General features: G+C 27.6%; 2 protein-coding genes across 3 annotated transcripts in view; one reads left to right on the top strand and one right to left on the bottom strand.

The window, feature by feature from the left end:
- Ttc7 (tetratricopeptide repeat domain 7) overlaps positions 1–20,082 on the bottom strand; it is a 45,081-nt gene extending 24,999 nt beyond the window's left edge. Inside the window, exons 1-8 of one of the 2 annotated variants that reach the window (XM_016067450.4) lie at positions 19,844–20,082; positions 12,085–12,236; positions 10,699–10,867; positions 7,555–7,840; positions 6,396–6,474; positions 4,273–4,403; positions 2,644–2,707; positions 1,068–1,205 (exon numbers count right to left, since the gene is read on the bottom strand). In XM_016067450.4, coding sequence (XP_015922936.1) covers positions 1,068–1,205; positions 2,644–2,707; positions 4,273–4,403; positions 6,396–6,474; positions 7,555–7,840; positions 10,699–10,867; positions 12,085–12,236; positions 19,844–19,967 — 1,143 coding nt within the window. In that variant the 5' untranslated portion in view covers positions 19,968–20,082. Of the gene's footprint in view, positions 1–1,067; positions 1,206–2,643; positions 2,708–4,272; positions 4,404–6,395; positions 6,475–7,554; positions 7,841–10,698; positions 10,868–12,084; positions 12,237–14,371; positions 14,499–19,843 lie in introns of those variants that run through there. The other variant, XM_016067451.4, reaches the window with a different exon arrangement.
- Positions 20,083–20,165: 83 nt separating this feature from the next.
- Positions 20,166–21,769, top strand: part of HPS4 (Hermansky-Pudlak syndrome 4 protein) — a 99,701-nt gene continuing 98,097 nt past the window's right edge. The window contains exon 1 of the mRNA XM_071185375.2: positions 20,166–20,585. Within this exon, the coding sequence (XP_071041476.2) occupies positions 20,496–20,585 (90 nt within the window). The 5' untranslated portion in view covers positions 20,166–20,495. The remainder of the gene's footprint in view (positions 20,586–21,769) is intronic.

Raw genomic sequence — 21,769 nt, 5'->3', positions numbered from 1 at the left:
TAACTAATTTCAGGGTACATTCAATTCATTACATGACATTAGTACATTTTTGTCCAATACACCTATTTTTTGTTAAATTTGCTGCAAGACTAAATATAATCAGTAAAACATGAATTCATGATCAGTATCGCACTAAATGATCATCTCTGGACAGCCTCTTAATATTATCGGCTGTAGGTTGTATTTATTTTTGTATAGGGTACAATAGTATCACTAGATTCCTTAAGAACACAGCTTTAATTTTAAAACATATATATACTGACTACAAGCTATTATAGACATATATATTGACTTCAAGTTAAAACTTGAAAAATTACTTGTGAGATACAGAATTTTCATAATTCTGGACAGCAGTTTTATTATTCTGCTTTTAAGTAGAATATCACTGTAAAGAAAAGATTATTACATATGTTTACCTAGTTTAAAAATGTATTGATAAGTGGAAGCATAGATTGTGCACAGCAAATCTTTAGGACTAAGGGGTTGAAATGTGCAAAAAATATTCTTTGCATAAAACAATTTAAATGAAAAAATTAACCTAGAAATATTTTCTTAGTTCATATATTAATAATTTATTCAGAAATGTATTAGATAGCTAGATATTTATTTAGCTAATTGAATTAAATAAAAATTAGGTTTGTGGATTTTAATTACTCCTGTAACTAGGTCAATGACCTCTCGTAAACCTCTATAAACTAAAGGGATGCTGCTGGGTGTATATAAATTGCTGGCCCTCAATTATTGATTCATTGATTACCCTCTACTGGAAAATGTCGGGCAATCACTCACCCAGTGCGTTTTAGACAGTAACTGCTGGGTTAGGTACTACCGGCCATCGATAGGCCGGTATTGTTGGCTCGACAGAAGGCCAGCCATTCACTTTAGTACAGTTGAAAGTGACTTTTGCCGGCACAGACCCGTCGCTTTAGCTGGTGGCAAACAGCAGTTTTGTGGAGCTGGACCTACAGATTTGTTTTTGCTGGGACAGTATGAATAAAATTCTGTTATGTTTATTCTAGTACAGTTCCAATTTGATAAACAAAGAGTAGGAAAAAGTATGAACTTACATCTACGAGAAGATTGAACTGGGACCTACGACTCAGAGCAATAGTGAGCAAATCATAAACAGCTGAAACGTTATGGAATGAATGAACTCGAGCATCTTCGAATTCTGGAGACAAATCGAGAACAGCATTTCTCACAGCCTGAAAAAAGATTCTTTCATTATCAATAAAAGCTTGATATAACAAGTAAGGCATATTGAAACAAATCACCGTAAAAATATATTAACCACTTTCCTGATTATCCCAAGTAATAAATATTTGCAATATATATTCATACCCGAGTTATCCCAAGTTAACTCGGGTATGAATATATATTGCAAATATTTATTATCCTGAGTAAACTCTGGCATAGCAGAATTCATTAATACCTTTTGTTTTGTCACGTTTTTATTTGGCCAGTTTTATTCTGCAAAACAAAAAATAATAATAGTCTGCTGTGATTGGAAGTTGGCTAATATTTGTTTGGAGATTTTGCTATTTGTGGGACTGCATTTTTCATTTGCCCGAGCAACTTTTTTTATTTGTCCGAGATAATTTGGGATAGTAAACTGATGGTGAATTAAATATTTTTATGCATAAAAAATTTAAATTTCAACTTAGAACTTGTGTGTTATGTTTTGTTTTAGTTCCTTGTATTTATAAATAAAATTAAAAAAATATGTTGATTTTTTGCTTCAAAAACTTTGGTAAGGGAAGTGGTTAAAAATACAAAAAATTTATGTTTATAATTAGTTAATAAATTACTAACCTATTACAACAAAACTGGTTTTAGGTAAATACATTTTTCAGCACTTCAAGTGAGCAATATTAAAAATAAAGAGGTTAAATGGAATACATTGTTATTTATTTCTGGTAGCAATGTAAAAAACTAATATTGTTTCCTTTTTATAATTTAAATCCTTTCGTTTAACAAGATAATGCGTGGGCGACCATAGGCTAAGTTGTTTTCTTCCGAACAAAAGGAAATGTTTCAACTTTTTGTATCGTGCCACTTACTTCAAAAGAATATGCCTCTTATTGACCAATAATCAATCTCATCCCTTTATCCAATCTTGACAACTTACTGTTATCAATGATGCCAAAAGAATAGATTTTCTTTTGGTTACGATTCAAACATTCTTCTCCTGGATCATTCATAAAATACTGACCTATATAATTAAGCCTATAGGCAAACCAGTCTGCTCAAGATACAAATTTTAAATCGATAAAACTTTTCCAAATAAATGAAACAAATATGCCTACTTTATTTTATAGTCTTTCTATTGTTATTTTAACATTAAAATTGTGTATTTGCTTTCAGCGACAAACTCACTAAATGATAATGTCTGCTACTATGAATTGTTATATCAGATAAATAAACCAGCATCAGTAGTTATAGTTACATTTCTATTGTAAATAATAAAGAATTGATAAAAAAGATAAATTGATAAAAAAATATTGTACATATCATGATACAAAATACCTGAGTAGCAATTATTTTGATAGAAATAAAATGCATTATAAGTAGGAACCATTTCTTAGGTTTTAGGTTCAACAAATACCAAGACTTTTAAACTGAATGACCTATTTTTTAATTTACCATAGCTTCACTGATGAATAATAACAGAAGTATTTCTTCATTTTCATCTTCTGGCAGAAAAAGACTGAAAGAAAAACAAAACTGCTTAAGGCAATTTTCATACACAATTCAATTTCTTTTTAAATCTAAAATTAATTTTAATTTCATTATCAATCATATTGATAAAATCAAATGAGAAAGAATTTCTATAATAAGACAATTCACATAGAACACTAGGCACAGTTCATACAAATCTTTCCATTTAAAAATCAAAGCAATTTTAAGAACTTTTTAAGGACTAATTTGCAAAAAAAAAGGGCACTTCATAAAAAAATTTATTCCAGAAAGGTAAATAATTTCAATTTACAATAATTGACATTATAATGAAAATAATGCTATTATCAAGTCATTTTTATTGCAACATAAATTTCTTCAATGTGCAACTTTTTTCTTTAATATTCAATTTGATAAAAAGAGACAGATTTTGTGCTTCTCTTCCTTTTCAAGCTAAAAACAGCTAGATTATCATCACCTTTAACTTCTGCCAACAGGAATAATTAATATTTTTTTTATTTAATCCTCCAATTGTTTTCTCTTTTTGTGTTGCTTTATGTTTTCTAAATATTCTACATATATAGCTTTTATGGACAATGCAGATTTTCTCATTTCTTTGTTGACAACTATCTCTGTTGCTATCCCAAAGAATTTGACAAATTTATACACAACCCTATGTATGATTACATAAATTACATGAATACCCCAAAACTTTTATATTTACGCAGATACTGTACAATAAAAGTGTACTACCTTTTTTTAATAAAAAAAAAGTAAAAGCTTTTTTTTTTATTTTTAAAGGCTGCAATAAATTTAATATTAATATCAATCTAATATGATTTAAATTTTCCTTAACACAATAAGAAGAGGGTAAATTTGTCTTATAAATTAAAGGCTAAGTTAATAAATAATAGATTTGAGTTGTAAAAATAATTGAAGATTAAAAAACTTAATCTTCCTAAAATAAATTAAGTTACAATAGGTTTTTAGCTGTCCTTGTGCTTCTACAGAAAAAAGCTAAAACTAAAATTTGTATCTATATAAGCTAAAAAAATTTTTTTTATTGCTTTTAATAAATCTTTCAAATATGTTTGTTTTGGAGACGTTTTAGTTTTAAAAAAAAGTTTCAGAAATAAATAAAAATGAGGAAAGGATTAAAAATTCTACCACCTTGATTAATACATCTACCTTTGGAAAGTTGAATCTCACGGTAATTTAAAAATCCACTGAAATTAGTTTATAAAACAACTACAAAATATTTCTTATACTAGTTATGCAGTATCTTCCATTTTTTTTTTTTTTTTAAGAAAGCAGAGAGCCTGCTAGTGTGCATATCTACTATAGAATTCAGAATGCAGACTTGATATTTGTAGACATTTATCAAATTCATAAACTTTAATTATAAATTATATTGAAATTTAAACACTTGATAAATGTAAAAATAGTTATAAAATATTCACATAAAAAAATTAATACTAAAACAACTACATGAATATGCAAAAAATATTTATATTTACTCAAGGAAGAATGAAATGGATAAGTCAATTATGCAAATTAACAAATTAATTTTCTAAGAAGAGTGAAAAGCGTGATTACTTTGCTCCAACATATTTTTTTGGTTTCCAAGGACTGTCAGAATTTTTCCCATCTCGTTTTAAAGCATAATCGACATAGCTTTTCTCTGAGACTCCTCTTAGTAGTACTTCAGCCAATTGCCTTGACATTGTCTAAAAGTTTTTCAAGTATATAAATAAAAATAAAACAATTGAAACTACATATTTCATTTAAAAATTTGGCTCTCTTAAAGAAAGAAAAAAAAAAACTTTCACTAATCTTATTATCTAAATTAGTGCATTGGGTACCTATTACAACAATGAATTAAGCATCACTGGTGTCAATAAAATCTTGGTGATTTTTCTATGGAGTCAGCCCATCTCAACCACGGCCTTCCCCACTTTCTTGTTCCAGTGGGTCTAAGAAGCAGCATCTTTTTTACTATATTGTTATCACTCATTTGAATCATGTGGGCCATTCAATTCATTCTATTTATTTTTGTGTACTTAATAATATCGAGTTGTTAATAAATCTTGGACAATTCAAAACTAAATCTCCTTCTCCATTTATTGTTTATATTTACACCACCAAGTATACTCCGCAAAATCTTTACCATCAAGTATACTCCGCAAATCAAAGATAAATCGGAAGTTGTTATGGAGAAATTTTCAGAGGAAGGCATTGGGCTGTCTGGCCAACTATGATGATTTTCCTATGTTCTAAAAATTGTACAATACTAAATATTCTTCATAATTAAAAAATTATAAAGATCTGATATTGCATATGTAAAGAAATTATTGTGACTAATCAACAACTTTTTGAATTACAATCCACTCCTTTCTCATTTTCAAGAAAACATAACCCCTTTTTACACGACCTGAACAAAGACAATTTTAAAATTCTTGAAACTATTTGTTAAAAGACCTGTATTATTTAGTATGAGGGCCATTTAAAACAAAAGGAAATATTTTTTTTAAAAACTGTTTTCCTTATTAGTTTTTAATATTGAAATTCTTAGGTTAAATGTGTGGCATAACTACTATGATTATTAAACATCAATTCACTAGTATATAAAACATGCTAACTCATTTCAATCTTGGGGTACATTTTCATAAATGAAGGTTAATTTTGTTAAAAGATCCTCTCTCCACAAATGAAACTATTGTTAAAATTGGGTGCAAATGAAACTATTGTTAAAAGAATGTTTAGGAAAATAAGGGAGAGTTTAGAAATTTAGCTTTTCAAGGTTGCAAATGGGGTAGAAGTTCAGGGGTCTTTCTGGGTCTTTTTGAGAGGTACCTATTTTGTAAAAATTTGTAAAAATTATAAATTACATTAAAAAATCAACACAAAAACATGGTAAAGAAAGAAAATATTTTCAAAAATTGTCTCTTCAAATAAAAAAACATTTATCACAGGTTAATTTCTGTATATTTTTCCCCATATAAAAAAGATAATTCTGATATTGTAAAATTGTGGCCTTAAAACTGCACCCAAATTTAAAATTCCATAAAGATCATTGTCCATAGCTACATTTCAACTTGAATTTAATAAAAACACGTATTTAACAGTTCTAGCACTAAAAGTTAGATTCATTATGAGAACATTTTCGACTAGGTCATACAGAAAAAAAGTTTAACAGAGAAAAAATAAATGTTTCATAAAAAATAAAGGTCTGTTAGAATAAACTTACAATAGTGTTTAAGATAATGTTCGTCTGTTCAGAATAATGTTCGAATTTTGACTTCCCGTAAAGTTTACACAGGGAGACCCTCGTTGTTTCATTTGAAAAAACTCAGACAAAAAAAACAAAAAAAAGATTGCTGTGATATGGCGTGAGCAACCGGTTAGGTTTACCACATTGCACTATCCGACCCAACATGTGCTACGTTTTCCTAACAGACATCTGGCGGAGAACGGGGTTTGCATGACGACTTGAGTTATTAAAAGTGTTTTGTGTAACTACCGTTTTTCCTGAAGTTGAATTTGGGAAGGTACAGCTAAACAGTATTAAATATAACCTGGACAGACCCCTGAGGTTTGTTTTTAGATTGATAATGAATTTATGAAAACAATTGCAATAAAAATTTAAACAAAATAATGATAAAAAATTTCCACAATGAAATGGAAGAGACAGAATAATCAGTGAAATGAACATTTCTCACCTGTCTTAAAGTTTGAGTAGAACTGGTCTCTATAGCACTCAGTACTTTCCTATATTGCTCTATTGCATGCTTTAATTTTCTGCAAAAATTTTTTTATTACAATTAAAAAAACATAAATTAAAAACAAATTGAATCTGATTTTCAATTCATAAGAATTGCATCAATTGCTTAAGAGAAAATTTTAAACACAAATAGCAAAGGTACTTTTAAATAATACGAGTTAAAATAATATTACTATTATTTAATTCTGTTATGCATGTTACGAAGATATGCTTAGGTTCAGAGATGTTACAGAGATCAAGGACGATATGGAAATAAAACTGATTTACATAATTAATTTGTCTATCTAATGAGTAAAAATTATCTAACCACTAAATAAAATTTATAATTAATTTTTTTCAAACCTATATGAGTCACAATAAAGATTTCATTACCATAAATTTACTAATTGACATACACCAATTAAAATTTTACAACTAATCAACTAAAGTGAAAGAAATATGTTTAATTTAATCATTTATTATGTTTTACTGTTATAGTTATACCATGGTAAAAAGTGTCAAGTATGGCAAACTTTACAGAGAGGAAGCGAAAAATAAGTTAGAATGTCTGTCCTCTGTCCCATGGACTCATACTTTCCAAAGACTAGTGAAATCCCTGCATTGTAAAATTAGTTTTATGGTGTTTGAATTTAAATTATAATTTAATAATTGCTGCATTTAGTATCCATTTCAAATGGGAGTAAAATTGATTTTACATAAATTATATGAGATTAAAAATAAAAAAATGATCTTTCCTCTTCACAGTCTAGTGACTGAATAGTATTCATTTCAAATGGGTGCGAAATAAATTTTATATAAATTATGCAAGATAAAAAATAAAATAAAAATTATATTTTCTCTCAATATGACTCATAATGACTGCATAGAATCCATTTCAAATAGGAGTAAAATAAATTTTATATAACTTATACAAGATTAAAAAATAAAATTGATCTTTCTTCTCAACAATCTAGTGACTGAATGGTATCCATTTCAAATGGGAATAAAATTGATTTTATACAAATTAGACAATATTAAAAAAATTGTTTTAAAAAAGTTCTGATAAACAATTAAAATAAACTAATACAAATTTGACAGAAAAATTTATTAGATTTTACCCATTTTTGATATATAAAATAGGAGCCCTCTGCAGAGCAGTTTCCAGAATAGGTCCGATTCTGTATTCAGTATTGGGTGGTAGGGGGGATCCAGAAGTAGGAGGATTCGTCCCAGACATGAGTTGGGGAACTGTGCCTCCTGTGTTTCCTTGAGTCCTTTCCATTTCTTGTAAATACCTCAGAGCTAGATCACCAGCTTTCACCAACGCTTGTAAGACTTGAGTTTCTCTTTCTGCTGTCTTATATTTACTGGTGGAGGAGGGAGGGATCTTTTCTAGGCATAACCCTGTATGAGAATGGCAGAAATGATCAACAAAAAAGTTATCGTGTAATGATTGCGTATGAAAAAATTAAACTTTTTTTTCTTTCATTTTTATTGATTAAGCATGTGGAGTAACTGTGGTTGTTATTCTTCACAAATTTTCCTTTTACCCATTTTATTTATAACCCATAATTCTTTTTACTTTTGTTTCAAATTAGTTTTGACTTAAAGCTTTAAATTTACTTCTTATTCGTCGCTCTATATAAGCTAATCGTCCGGTAAAGACAGGGTTCTCACTTAAATTTTATTTAAAATTCAATGACTTAAAATCAAATTTTTTAGGGTCCTATTCAGTAATATTATTAGTATGCTAAAATACATGTAAACCAGAATTTATAATTACATAGAAGCAGAAATAGTATATTTTTAAAAGCACAATGCTTAGTTGATAAATTAGTTGTTTTATTCATTAAATTTATCAAGTTTACATTGTTTAATAGTTGTAGATTGTTTAATATGCATAGCCTACAGCTACCAATGCAAATGTCTGAGAGTTATTAGATTAGAATATTGCTGTTTCAAATGGTTTTGAAGACTATAAAAAAAATTTCAATATTGACATTGGATACTTGTTAACTTTCAAAAACTGGTATCAAACAGTGAAACTTTTCATGAAATTAAATGAAGCAAATTGCATGATACCAGTGGTTAATACTAGACATCCAATCATAACCACAGGAGAGGTATTTAAATATATGGGTCTTGAACTCTCACTTTGCTGACCTTAACTATTCTTCAGAAAATGGATAATGAAGGAAGAGCAGTGATTTGAATTTTTATCAATTCCACTTGAATTTTTGTGTTCTTTTTTGAAAGTATGAATTATTTTAATTTCGAGAAAATCAAATACTTTTCAAGTACCCTATCACAGAATTCAAGGACTTTTCAGAACCCCTATTTTTTCCAACAAAATTCAAGGACTTTCAAGGTTTTACAAGTAACGTGGCAATCCTGAAAAAGCTATACATTTTTCCATAACTTTTCGGTTGTAAACAAAACATAGTGTCAGTTAGTAAAGGTTCTAATAACTTTTTTTCTAGGTATCATCAAGGTGCATAAGTATGATTTGTAGATTATTAGGATACTTAGGAAGAGATATAGTGCTTCATTCAGGTTACCCGAGTGTGACTGTCAGGGGGAATATCCCTGAAGATGATCTGAAGACACAATTCAGAGGAGGCAATGGCTTTTCTGAGAGCCGCGATGGCTTAAGGGATAGCCAGGATCATTTGCCTTCCAATGAGGTGAACCAGGTTTGAATCTCAGTGATGGCGGTTGACATGGGTTCACATGGTTTTCCTCTCCATGCAAAGCAAATGTGAGTTAGTTCTATCAAAAAGTCCTCCCCGAGGGCCATTTCTCCCAATACCTGATCCAAGAGTTCCCTTGTCTTCCGGATTAGGATCAAAATTACAAGGCTACGGAGTTGAACATTAGCAGGCGTAAACCTAAAAATTCGGCTGGCTGTTCAATGACGGTTTTAAAATTAAAATAAAATGGCTTTTCTGAAATCTGACGACCTGATGATAACAGATAAAGTCAATTGTGACATTTATGATAAAATAACCAGCATTTGATCTGATATTAACTGTTATGGATTTGAATTGAATTGTTGGCATCAGTGCATGCTTTCAGCATTAGCGTACGGGCAGTCACAGGAGCAGAAAGAACATTAGCTTCTGTCTTGATTTACAAGCCATTTAAAAAGTTTTAAATTTGAAGACAACATGGAACTAAAAACTGCATTGAACAAAATGTTTTAGGTATAAATCGCAGAAATTTTAAAAAATATTTTTGATAATTGAAATAAAAAAATATTTCAGCAGGGGAAAAAATCATAATACGTTCCTATGCATCTGAGCAGAGGGAGGCTCTAGTCATGGAACCGGGCTTCTCCCCAGATGGAGTAATCGAGTGTTGCAATCGTGAGTGTCAAATGACAACAACTGTTAATTTTTCTTAAACTATTGCCTTTAGTAAAGTATATGTAAAGTAGAATAAAAAAATTTGTACTCAAAAACTAATTTATTATATTCTTTTTACTGCTTGTTTCTGAAACGGAAGCTTTGGCATTAAATGATACTTAATCATCACTTTTATTCACATATCTCTGCCATATTTCGATAGCATTTTAAGTGATTAAATTTTTTTTTGCATAGAATTATAAAATTTGTTTATCCAAAGATAATTCGGTACAGAATTTTTTTTCAATAATAATTAATTATTATTTTATTTAATAATAATGAAAAAAATTTGAATTTCAAGGTATATTAATTTTTACATAATGAAAGAAAGTAATTTTAAGTGGCAAAATATGAAATTTGAACAAAACTTTAAGAATAGTACTCGAGAAATTAAATTTTAAACATATAGACTTTTTAAAATTTAATAACTCAGTAACTATTTGACTATATATATATTAAAAATGAAAGAAAAAAATAAAAGTTTCAAAAGTCCAATGAAAGTCTGAAATCGAATTTTTTACTCAGAGAATCTTGTATAAATATAGGGGGATAGTGCTTATAAACTTAAATAATCTTTAAAGAAAATATGGAGAGAAAAAATCTAAAAGCTATCTCATTCTAAAAATTTTTGTTTATGTAGCAAGAGAAGGAATGTTTCTAGTAGTTTTTTCAAGAAATATGAGGTTATGTGACATTTATAGCTTTGGAAATGTAGACAATTACACGTTTAAAAACCTTACAGTGATGTTACATTACATTTATTATCATACATGTATTGTATATCATGACATGTATACATTACATTCATATTTTATATGATTACACATTAAAATTTAAAAGATGTTTTTAAACATTAACCTTTCACAGCAAAGGATTCAGCCACAACCTTCATAATGCGATTACTTAAGGGTCTCTCAGTCAGGCTGTCTAATCCGCCCTTATTTAGATGAGAAAGTGCATCTTCATATGAACCTTGAGAATAAAGTAATTTGGCCAACAACAAATGTGCATCCCTCATCACATTCAACTAGAAATTAAAACATACATATTGTTATGAAATAATGTACATTACTATATTAAATATTAAAATAAAAAAGAAATGAAATCTCAATTGAAACTTATTTTTAAGAATATGTAATAAAAAAAAAGAGTACATATTAGACAGAACAAGTACCCCAACTCAATCAAATATCCCCTGCAATTTTTAACATATTTAGACAAGCACTCAATACTGAAGAAGTGCTTATGTTTCAGAAAACAGAGTTAATGATAGGCTTTCTAAACTAGATATGATGTTGATGAAAAAATGAATATTAAATTGAAAAGTAACACCAAGACCTTCAATAATATCCTAATAATTTTAAGTAAATATTGTTAATTTTATATGACACATAATAAAATCTTTATTTCATATAAATATTTACATTTACTTAATATACATTTACAAAATTAACTTTCATGATTATTACATAACCTTTCTTCATAAGCAGCAAAAAAAAAAAAAAAACTATTATCCATAAACATGGTACATAGCTAAATTTTTTGACAAAAAAAGTACTGAAAAATCATTTCAAGCACTTTTTTATATATAAAAAAATTATAATTAAGGCATGTACACTTATACATTTTTTCCCCATTGTTTAAAGTTTTTCATACCCTACAATAATTGATAATAAAAGTATTTGACAGTTCTTTAAATTTTTCAAAAAAGGAGTAAGAGAGTTTTCTAACTTTAAAGGTGTTTAGGTCATGCAATATCTCATACATATCAACAATAAATCACCAGCGAAAAAAGTATTTTTGGATATCTAATGTCAGAAAACATAGTAAAAAATTTGCAACTTGTCTCAATTAACTTTAGGTACAATTGCATAGAATTTCGTAAGCTTAGCTTAAATATTTATAGAGATATGGATATTTATATATAAAAAAAAACTAATTTACATTTAAAGTAGAAATGAACATTTAAAGTAATACTTTTATAATGTGAAAGAGCGTAAATAATTTCTAAAAAAAATTCATTTAATTGTGTGGAGAATTAGATATGATAACTAATTAAAAAAGTTCAATTTGAAAATTTAAAAAATTTTAAGATAAGAAAATAAAGAGCTTTTATGCACTTTTCATAAACTCTATGCACCCTGCATAAAGTCCGCTTGAAAAATTTGAGAAATCATCCAAATTGATAAAATTGTTCAACACTTCCCAACAAAATGACTAGAACAAGAGCAAAATAATAACTACCTTTGCACCTTGTTCGCTAATACATGTCTGTAGATAACGTTTTGCCTCTGTCAATCCTGTTTTTGCTTTCGAAATATTACTTTCAATTGGAAGATTTTCTTCCAAAAACTGCTCTAGCTTGGATTCCCCAATGAGAAAATTCACAAGGACATCTAAGAATAAAACAAAGTCTGAGACAAACAAACACATTTAACCCATTTTAAATAAGAATTGTTATAAAGAATAAGAACAGTTATAAAAGAAAGGGCAAAAACAATTACTCTTAACTGATTTCTATAGTTTTTATTTTAATTTTCTTGGTGCCAAATTATAGATAAATTTATACGAAATTGTTAATGATTTTTTTAAAATCTATTTACAATCCTCTGAACAGCAGCTCCTTAATGGTGTTCCATGAAACTCTAAGATTCCTTGTAGGGTTAGAAGAGGTTCCGAGAATCAGAATTTTTTTTAAACTTTATAGTCATGATTTTTTAAACCTCAATTATATTTAGATCAAATTAATAATCTATTATTTATTAAATATTCTGAATACCTTAATGAAATTATTTTAAGTAAAATGCAAATGAAAAAGAAGTAGAAATAACCTTTTTCAAAGAAAAGGTTTCATTTCTTTCTAATAAAAATATCTTGAATAAGTTCTGAAAATAACCTGCATTTATAAAAAACTACAATATTATGATACTTCAATCAAAATAAAATAACATAATTCGTTAGTATTGAAATACGTTTTCCTAGTAACCATCTTCAACCTTTATAGTAGCTTTTTTAGCCCTTATTACAACTGATACTATATTTGGATTTTTTTTTGTCATTTTCAGCTTATTTATATGAACGCCAAAAAACAAATTATGAACTAAACTAGAAATAGCTCCAGGAATGCAAATTAAACAGCTAGATATAAAATCTAATTTAAGATTATTAATAAAAAACAATAATAAAATTAGTTATTCCCTTATTAGTATAAATAAGTCTTTTATTAGTTAATACGCTCACAAATGCTTTTATATACTTCATTCATAAAGTCGGAGTTCTGCTGAAAGAGGATCAATCATTTAGGATTCCATAGCGGGGGGAAATTTGAAACTGCTACTCTAGAATATCACCAGCTTCCATTCGTTGTCCGCGGAGAATTTTTGACCGTCGAGGACGGGCGGACGGGCTGTTTTTCGAGCCCTGATATAGGTATATAAAAAAAATATATGAAAATTATATAAATTGATGAGTAAAATGAATACTCAGGTGAAAAATAAGTTTTTATACAAATAAATGAAAAACAGATAAAAATAAAGAAATAGCATAGATTAATTAAAAATTTATTATATTTTAAATTTAGTTTATTGTTCACTAATCACTCATGTAGAATAATTAGGCTGTTTGTTTGAAAATTTTATAAGATTCTTTACTACCAATCTATATTTATCATGAAATCGAAGAAATGACTTCAAATAAATAGACTATAAGGCCATAAAAAATTGCAAGATAATACCAGGAGGTAAACCTTAATTTGAGAAAAAATTTTTTAATAAATAAAAATATTTTATTCTTAATCATACAGTAACTATTCTTGAAAATTAAAAAAAAATATATTACATATATGTAAAAAAATATATGAAAATCATATAAACTGATAAGTAAAATGAATACTCAGGTGAAAAATAAGTTTTTATACAAATAAATGAAAAATACATAAAAATAAAGATAAAGCATATTTTATTAAAAATTGATTATATTTTAAATTCAGTTCATTGTTCACTAATCATTAATTAGTTCACTAATCACTCATGTAGAATAATTAGTCTCTTTGCTTGAAAATTTTATAAGATTCTTTACTACAAATCTATAATTATACTCATGAAATAGAAGATATGATTTCAAATAAATAGACTATAAGGCCATTAAAAAAATACAAGATAATAGCAGGAGGCAAAGGTTAACTCAAGAAGAAGAAAAAATTTAAATAAATAAAAATATTTCATTCTATACAATAGCTATTCTTGTAAATAAATAAAAAAATATATATTGCATTGATGAGTGAAATAAATACTCAGATGAAAAATAAGTTTCTATACAAATAAATACATAAAAATAAAGATATACCTTATATTAATTAAAAATTGATTATACTTTAAATTCAATTCATTTTATTAAAAAACTTTTGCAAGTAATAAATAAACAAAATAAAGCTATTAATTATACTAGAAGTACACCTAACAGAAAAACATTTTTCTGCCTAAAACAAAAATCAAACTAAGGAATAAGCAAATATATTTTGATGAATACCAACCAGGAAAAAGTTTCTCATTTTTATGAGCAGTCATGATTTAAGAAAGAGTGAAGTTTGAAGAGAAAGGTTGAGGTTGCTCAGTAGAAAAGAAATAACTATTCACCTTGTCAAAATGCCAACAGATGAAAATGGTTCAGCAATTAAACAAAAATAAAGGATGCTACAAGGAATTTAGACCAGCATTCTCTTTTTTAATTTCTTTAAATGATATTAAAATCTTTATTTAATTGATATCAATGCATTAAAAATTATAAACATTATTATTTTAATAAATAAAAGTATATAAAAATATTTAAAGAATTAGAGCAATATTTTTTTTCATTTAAATGAAAACTGAATATTTTTTTAAAAATCAATAAACAAATATAATACAAAGTAAAGGGCAAGACTGGGAAATTTATCTGGTGACCACTGGTCACTAGAGGTAAATTTATTGCTGACTTTTATTTTTTTTACTTTCTACTGGCCACTCTTTGTATTTAAAGTTCTGTAATAATGATTTTGTTTCTAATATATTAAAATATTGAGGAAATCAGGAAAATAATAAAGATTAATGACAAGAGAAGAAGAAAAATTATTAAAATAAAATTACTTTTAAAAATATTCAAAAAAGTTTTTATTTATCTTTTTTTAAGTAAATGAATAAAAAAAATAATTAATGAAAAAAAAACAACTTATTACACATCAGGATAAGTTTTTTTTTAAAATGATAAATAAATTTCCTTTTAAATATTTTTTAAAAATAATCTTATTTTAATAATTTCTCTTCTCACGTCATTTATCTTTGCAATAAAAATGTGAAATGTTAATTTGAAAAAAAAAAACAACATTTTTTTAAAAAAGGTACTTGTGTTTTAATGTGTTAATCATACTAACAAATAAAGCTGGATGGAAGCTATTTGGAGATTATTAATCATTAGCAGGATAATTTATAAGTACTTGTAATAGAAAAGAATGCCTCAAGGGAGCAAAATTATGGCTTTAAACATTTACATCAGCGTTTTCATTACAGAAAAAAAAATGGGTGAGAGTTTCTCACCCTTTCTCAAAAACAGGGTGAGACTTCAAAAAATTATGTGAGATTTCTAAAAATTCAAAAAAAAAAAAAAAAAAAAAAAAAAAAAAGAAAAAAGAAAAAACACAAATAGATTTGAAAAAATATTTCTTTAATTATAATACATTTTCAACATCTTCTAATTTTTAAAGCATAAAATATTTTTGCTGCATCATCATATGGAAAATGTTCTATATCTTCGTTTTTATCAGCTATTCTCATTAGGTTGCTCAAATGCTTATCAGCCAATCTGTTACAATATTTTGTCTTAATCCGGTTGTGGGTGCTAAATGACCTTGCAACAGATGTTGAATTATTCTAAAACACTAAGTAAATTTGTAGCATTGTGCACACACTTTCCTATCCTCTACATCAGCCAGCATAGGTTTTTTAATTATTTCTGCTATAAGTACGTTGAAGTTCCTTCCAAATTCATACTTCATGCTAGTATTTGATCCATATCCGTTGAATATCCGTATTTGTTTCGTTTTTACCGTTTCTACATTTGTTTCATTTGTCTTAACAATGTATTTGTCAATCTTACATTCAGGCAAAAAAAAAATTTTACGTTTTACATGAAGAAACCTTACCTACGGTGAACACAGTGAACAGTTGCAGAAAAATGTGTTCTGAAAGGGGTTCGGGGGGGGGGGGGTTCTGAACAATGCTGGTAAATAGGGAAGCTAGATAACAAGGACCGATATTGAAAATAATGAAAGATCAAGGAAGAAAAATGAAGCGGATTTAATTTGAAATGTCAGAAGACGAAATTTTTTCCGAAATTGGCGAGATCCACGCATTTTGAAATTCATTAATAGGGTGCGCGAGCTTCTCACCTTAATAATATTTTAATGCGAGGAAAGAAAAAAATATGTGAGATTCTCGCGCTGTAGTGAAAACACTGTACATTAATGAAATCAACAAGCACTTGCTATAAAAATAATATAATTCTAAGACAATAAGAAAAGTGCCATAAATTATAGGATTGAAAAATACAATCAGACGTCTGCCTAGGTTTTTTTTGAGAGGTACCTATTTTGTGAAAATTTAGCTATAATTTGTTAAAATCAAAAATTTTATTAAAAAATCAACACAAAAATAAGGTAAAGTAAGAAAATGTTTTCAAATTTGTCACTACAAATAAAAATCTTTTATGACTGGTAAATTTCTATATATTTTTCCTCCTATTAATTTTGCCATTATAAAATTTTGGCCTTAAAATTGCATCCAAATTTAAAAATCCATATAAACCTTAGTTAAATTTCAACTTGAATTTAATAAAAACATGCATTTAACAGCAATAGCATTAAAAGTTATCTTCATTATGAGAACATTTTCAACTAGGTCTACTATCTATATTTTATGTATTTAGACCTTACAATGCAAATTTTTTAACCATTATTAAATATGTGCATATTTCAATTATTATAAAAAAGACTTAAACATTTACTAAAAGTTATTTTTTGCATGGATTTATCTTTAGAGAAACGAATTTTATATCTGTGTGCAAAAATATTTCAATTCAATTCAAAAGTTTTCAAGGAATGTGAAAATAATCAAAAAGTATAATTAACATAAGACCATATTTTCCTGACAGTAGCTACTCCCTCTATTTTGGGGGTCGAAAATATAAATCCGTCAGTAAAAAGGTATGTCAATTCACAGCGAGTGTGGTTTTGAGCCTGAATCTGTAACTTAAAATACCATTTGCAGGGGTCTGTCTAGGTTTTTCTGAGAGGTACCTATTTTGTGAAAATTTAGACATAATATGTGAAAAATTTAGACATAATATGTGAAAAATTAAAAATGATGTTAAAAAATCAACACAAAAACATAGTAAAAATATAGATTTATCGTTTTTTAAGGATACAAAAATAAATTTTTAAGAAAAAGTACTTTGTGAAACTACCGTTTTTCCTAAAGTTATATTTGTGAAACTACCGTTTTTCCTAAAATTTAATTTGTGAAGGTACCGCTAAACGGTAGTAAATTCAACGTGGACAGACCCCTGATTTGCAATAACTAATTAGCATATTCAGTGGGGGGTCATGATCCCCCCAAAATTGGAAGAAAAAAAATTTTTTTTTAATAGTTTACAAAAGAAATAAAAGATTTTAAAAATTATTTAAGGGGGCATATACACACCTAGGTAGATCAGAAAAATTGATTTTTTTATTACCTAATTATGTTCTTCACTGTTTTAAGAATCATAATCCAAATGATTAAAGCGAAATTCGTCATAGTTTTATTATAAACATTAATATTATTAGAGCGCGCCGAGCGCTCCAATCGCATTTCAACAGGTTTAATCAAAAATTATATAAAGGTGAAGATGGGAAACTTGCGAAACTCGTAACTAAAATCTAGCACCATGCTTAAATTATTAATACTTGAATTATTTATGTATTGTTCATTATGAAAAAAATAAATGATGCATTAATGATAATGATGCATTAAATATAAATGATATAAATGATGATAAATGATGCATAAAAACCTCAATTTTTTTTTTTCAAAAAAAATATTAAATTAAATTTTTTTTATAGAAAAAATTAATTGTGGGTGGAGGGGATTTGAGTCAATGACTTCCCAACCCAAGGAAAAATTTCTGGATCCGCCCCTGAGCATATTTGAGGTCACCCCTTTGAACCATCAAGATTGAGTAACAGAACAAGAAGATTCGGTCATTAGATCAAAAGTCATTCAGGGTGGTCTATTTTTTCCCACTGTACACATATATATAATTAATATCTTGTGACGTAGACTACAATTATTCAATTCCAATTCACTAATTATTCATAAGACACATTAACTCCATTCTAACTGTAGGCACCTTTTAATGGATGATGGTTAACATTGTTGGTAGCTTACCCCACAATTGGTAACAAATATGTGCAGATTGATGGATGGACCACAGCACACAGTTGACTTGCTATTTGTGACTGCTACATTGCCCCCTCGTGCTGTTGCTACCCTGTCTCAATCACACACAACAGAGGCCTAAACATAGTTGACTGCTAATTGCAGCACAGGAGTGCCTATGCCCACAATTGTGATCTTAATACAACTCTCATCATGATCACCACTCAAAGTTCTTTCCAGCTTCTCGCAAAACAGCAAAGAATCAACTAGTGGTATCCATTCATCAAATTCTATCACAGATAAAATTCTAGTGGTGGTATATTATAGCATAGCTAACACTACAAATTTTAATTTGCTAGTATATAAGACATGTTAACTCGATTGTATTCTGAGGCACCTTTTGATAAATGATGGTTCACTTTGTTGGTAGCCCCCCCCCCCCAATCAATAATACGTTAAAAGTATATGTTCATTTTTCATGAATGACATATAAAGTAAAATTAAGCAGCAACTTAAATATGAAACGTAAATGTTCAATGGTAAATGACGGATAAATAAAAAGAAAATTAGACTTTATTTGGTCTTAACACAACACAATTATTTGTAAACAAAAGTAAGTAAATAATAATTAAATAACTTAACTGCATTAGCTTTAAAAATGGAATCATATTTTTTATTGAAAACTACAGTATAAAGACCTTTTGATGATAATTTGAATTTATTACACAATGTGTAATTATCTGTTAAAAGGGAAAGAAACAATGCTAACACACAAACATTAATTTTCACATAAACAAATAAAATAATTAATTTTCATTGAAAATTATTAATTTTTAGATGGGCTTGAACTGGTAATGTGGAGTTCTTATTACTAAGAAAATTTTAAGTAGAAGAAACAGATATTAATCAATAACAAAATATAACTTCTAATAAGGACAAAAATGGATTTCCGTATGAGGATTAACAGTAATGGATATGCTAAGAAGAATTTTAAATTTAATCTGAACAGCTATTAGAGACTAAAATGAGTTGCAGTAGGAGTATAAGTATTAGTTTGGTAAGGAAGGTAAGTTTTAATTTGTATACTCATAGCAAATTATAAATTTAAAATCTGAACTAATGATGCAGAATGTATGCATTTCAGTATGTGGATAAACAGAAATTTAAATGCTTTTAGCAAATAACAAATTTTAAGCAAATTCAGAAAATATGGACGACAGTAAGGGAGTGATCCGTAATTGGTATAAAAGTTAAAAATTATGAACTTGATAATCTAAACTGCTGAAACAGATTATATAGATTTTTTGAATATGAGGATAACTAATTAGTAATTTGTATTTAAATCAAAATGCATGGACTTACATAAATAATCAGAAATACTGATAGAGATTAAATGGATTTCAATAAAATATAATCAGTAACTTATATAGTAACAACAAATTATAAAGTAAATAATAACAATCCCAGACAGAGAGACAATTTGAGGAGGAAAAACATATAATATGAAATTCTCAGTAATAAAAAAAAATCGAATTAAATAAATCTAAATAACATACCCAAACCAGAACTTCTTTGATTTAACTGTTCAGCTAATTCTGTTACTTTTCTCCAGTTTGCTTCATCCCTATTTTTCGAAATTTCATATTCCAGCCGACTCGACGCCTTTGGCTTAGAAGTCATACTTGAGTGTATATCACTTGATCAAGGAAGACTTTTGAATAATAAACTCATCGATAGTAGAGAAATACATTTATCGCTTCTCCATTTCCTTCAGGGATAGTGAATTTAATGTGTTTTCTTGAAACAAAAATATTAGCTTATAGCTTACATTGAAAAAAAATTAAACACTACGTTAAAGTCACAGTTAATATTATTTAAAACACATGACATATTTCCCATCACCCGTCACATGTCAAAGTTTTTGTTTTTGGTTGTGGGTGATTTAAAACGTGAAAGCGTGGAAACTGGAGCAAATTAAATGTTTAAAATATCGTAAATGAAATAGTTACTACATAAGTTTTCATCCTCAATTAAATAATTAGCATACTTAAGTTTTTTAATGTTCTGTTTTAGTTATTTGTATTTTAATAAAGTTGCATAATATTTTATAAAATATTATGTAATGAAGACTAGTAGTAGCGTAACATTGAACTGCAGTCTAAAAGGATGTAAATAAACGTTTGTTAAAAGTTATGCAGCTTTTATAAGATGAATTTATTTTTCATTTACGACCTTACTCATTGCAAAGCTGATGAAGATGATCCGAAAGAAGCCATTATTTATTTTTATCCCACTCAGGTGAATAGAATATTTCGTGGAAGTTATTTATTTCATATCCTTCAAAACATAAAATGCCATCCATTCGTATATTAAATTATTATGTATTAACATATATTTCTACATTTTACCCCTTTAGGACTTATATCATATGTACCTGCTAGTGAGATTTTTCCTCTTTATCATATATAAAACTAACCTTTTTGACTCTAGCTACCCATGATTTACATGGACGTTATATCCATGTAATCATGGGTAGTAATTCTTTTTAAATGTTCTTGCCAATAAGCAAGGAATTTTTAGTGCACCGAAATATGCACATAAAATTTATTGTTTACAGATAAAAATTTAAATCATAAGGAGTATTAGAAAATAAAGTATATTTCAGTTAGTCAGGCACAAGGAAGTTTTACTATTTTTTTTGTTCAAATTTTTTATTCATTTTATAAAATTTCTATGTGTTTAAAAAAACTTTTACAAAGTTGGCGGAGGACTACATTTTTTTAACTTTCCAATTTTTAGCTCAATAGCCAGAAAATGCTGAAATGAAATCCGACAAATTTATCAATTTTGGTTTGCTTTAGAGATTAAGAAGTTAATCTGGTTTATGGAGATTGCAGTTTATAGAATTTCATTTTATAGATCTTCTGCTGTTAGATTTTGACCGGATTTCTGTTTATATTGAAAGGCGTAGCCATTATTCTATCAAGATAAAATACTGGTTCTCCAATTGCGGTTGTGTGTTTGAAATCATCTTGTCTCAATTACTAGGCAAAATGATGAACCGATCAAAGGTTTTTCATTTAGGCCAGTTTATATTGAAGTTTATCTCAATATAAAAAATTTTCTTGAATTATTCGTAGTAAACTTGATCTTATGGCAGAAAATACATTTTTTGGCAAAAAAAAAAGCAAATCAAAAGACTTTTACAGGGGTTGCAACTGATCTGGAAGTTAATAAATGTTATATATTTTTAGAGTGTATTCAAATTTTGTCAGTAAAGCTTGGTATGAAATTTTTTGTCCTTAAACTTAAATTTATTAATTGAAACCTAATAAGTTGGCAGAGAAGACTAAACTGCCAACTTATTAGGTTTATTAGCTCCAGGCTTTTTCCCTCTAATATTTCTAATACTTGCCTTTTAATATTTTAGATATTTTGTAAAAAAATTGCTTAGTTTTTTATTTATTGAATATCTTATGATA

This window comes from Parasteatoda tepidariorum, chromosome 5, assembly GCF_982258835.1.
Source record: "Parasteatoda tepidariorum strain Cologne lab strain chromosome 5, Ptep-v5.0, whole genome shotgun sequence".
NCBI lineage: Eukaryota > Metazoa > Arthropoda > Arachnida > Araneae > Theridiidae > Parasteatoda > Parasteatoda tepidariorum.
This window is presented reverse-complemented; position numbering and strand designations above follow the sequence as displayed.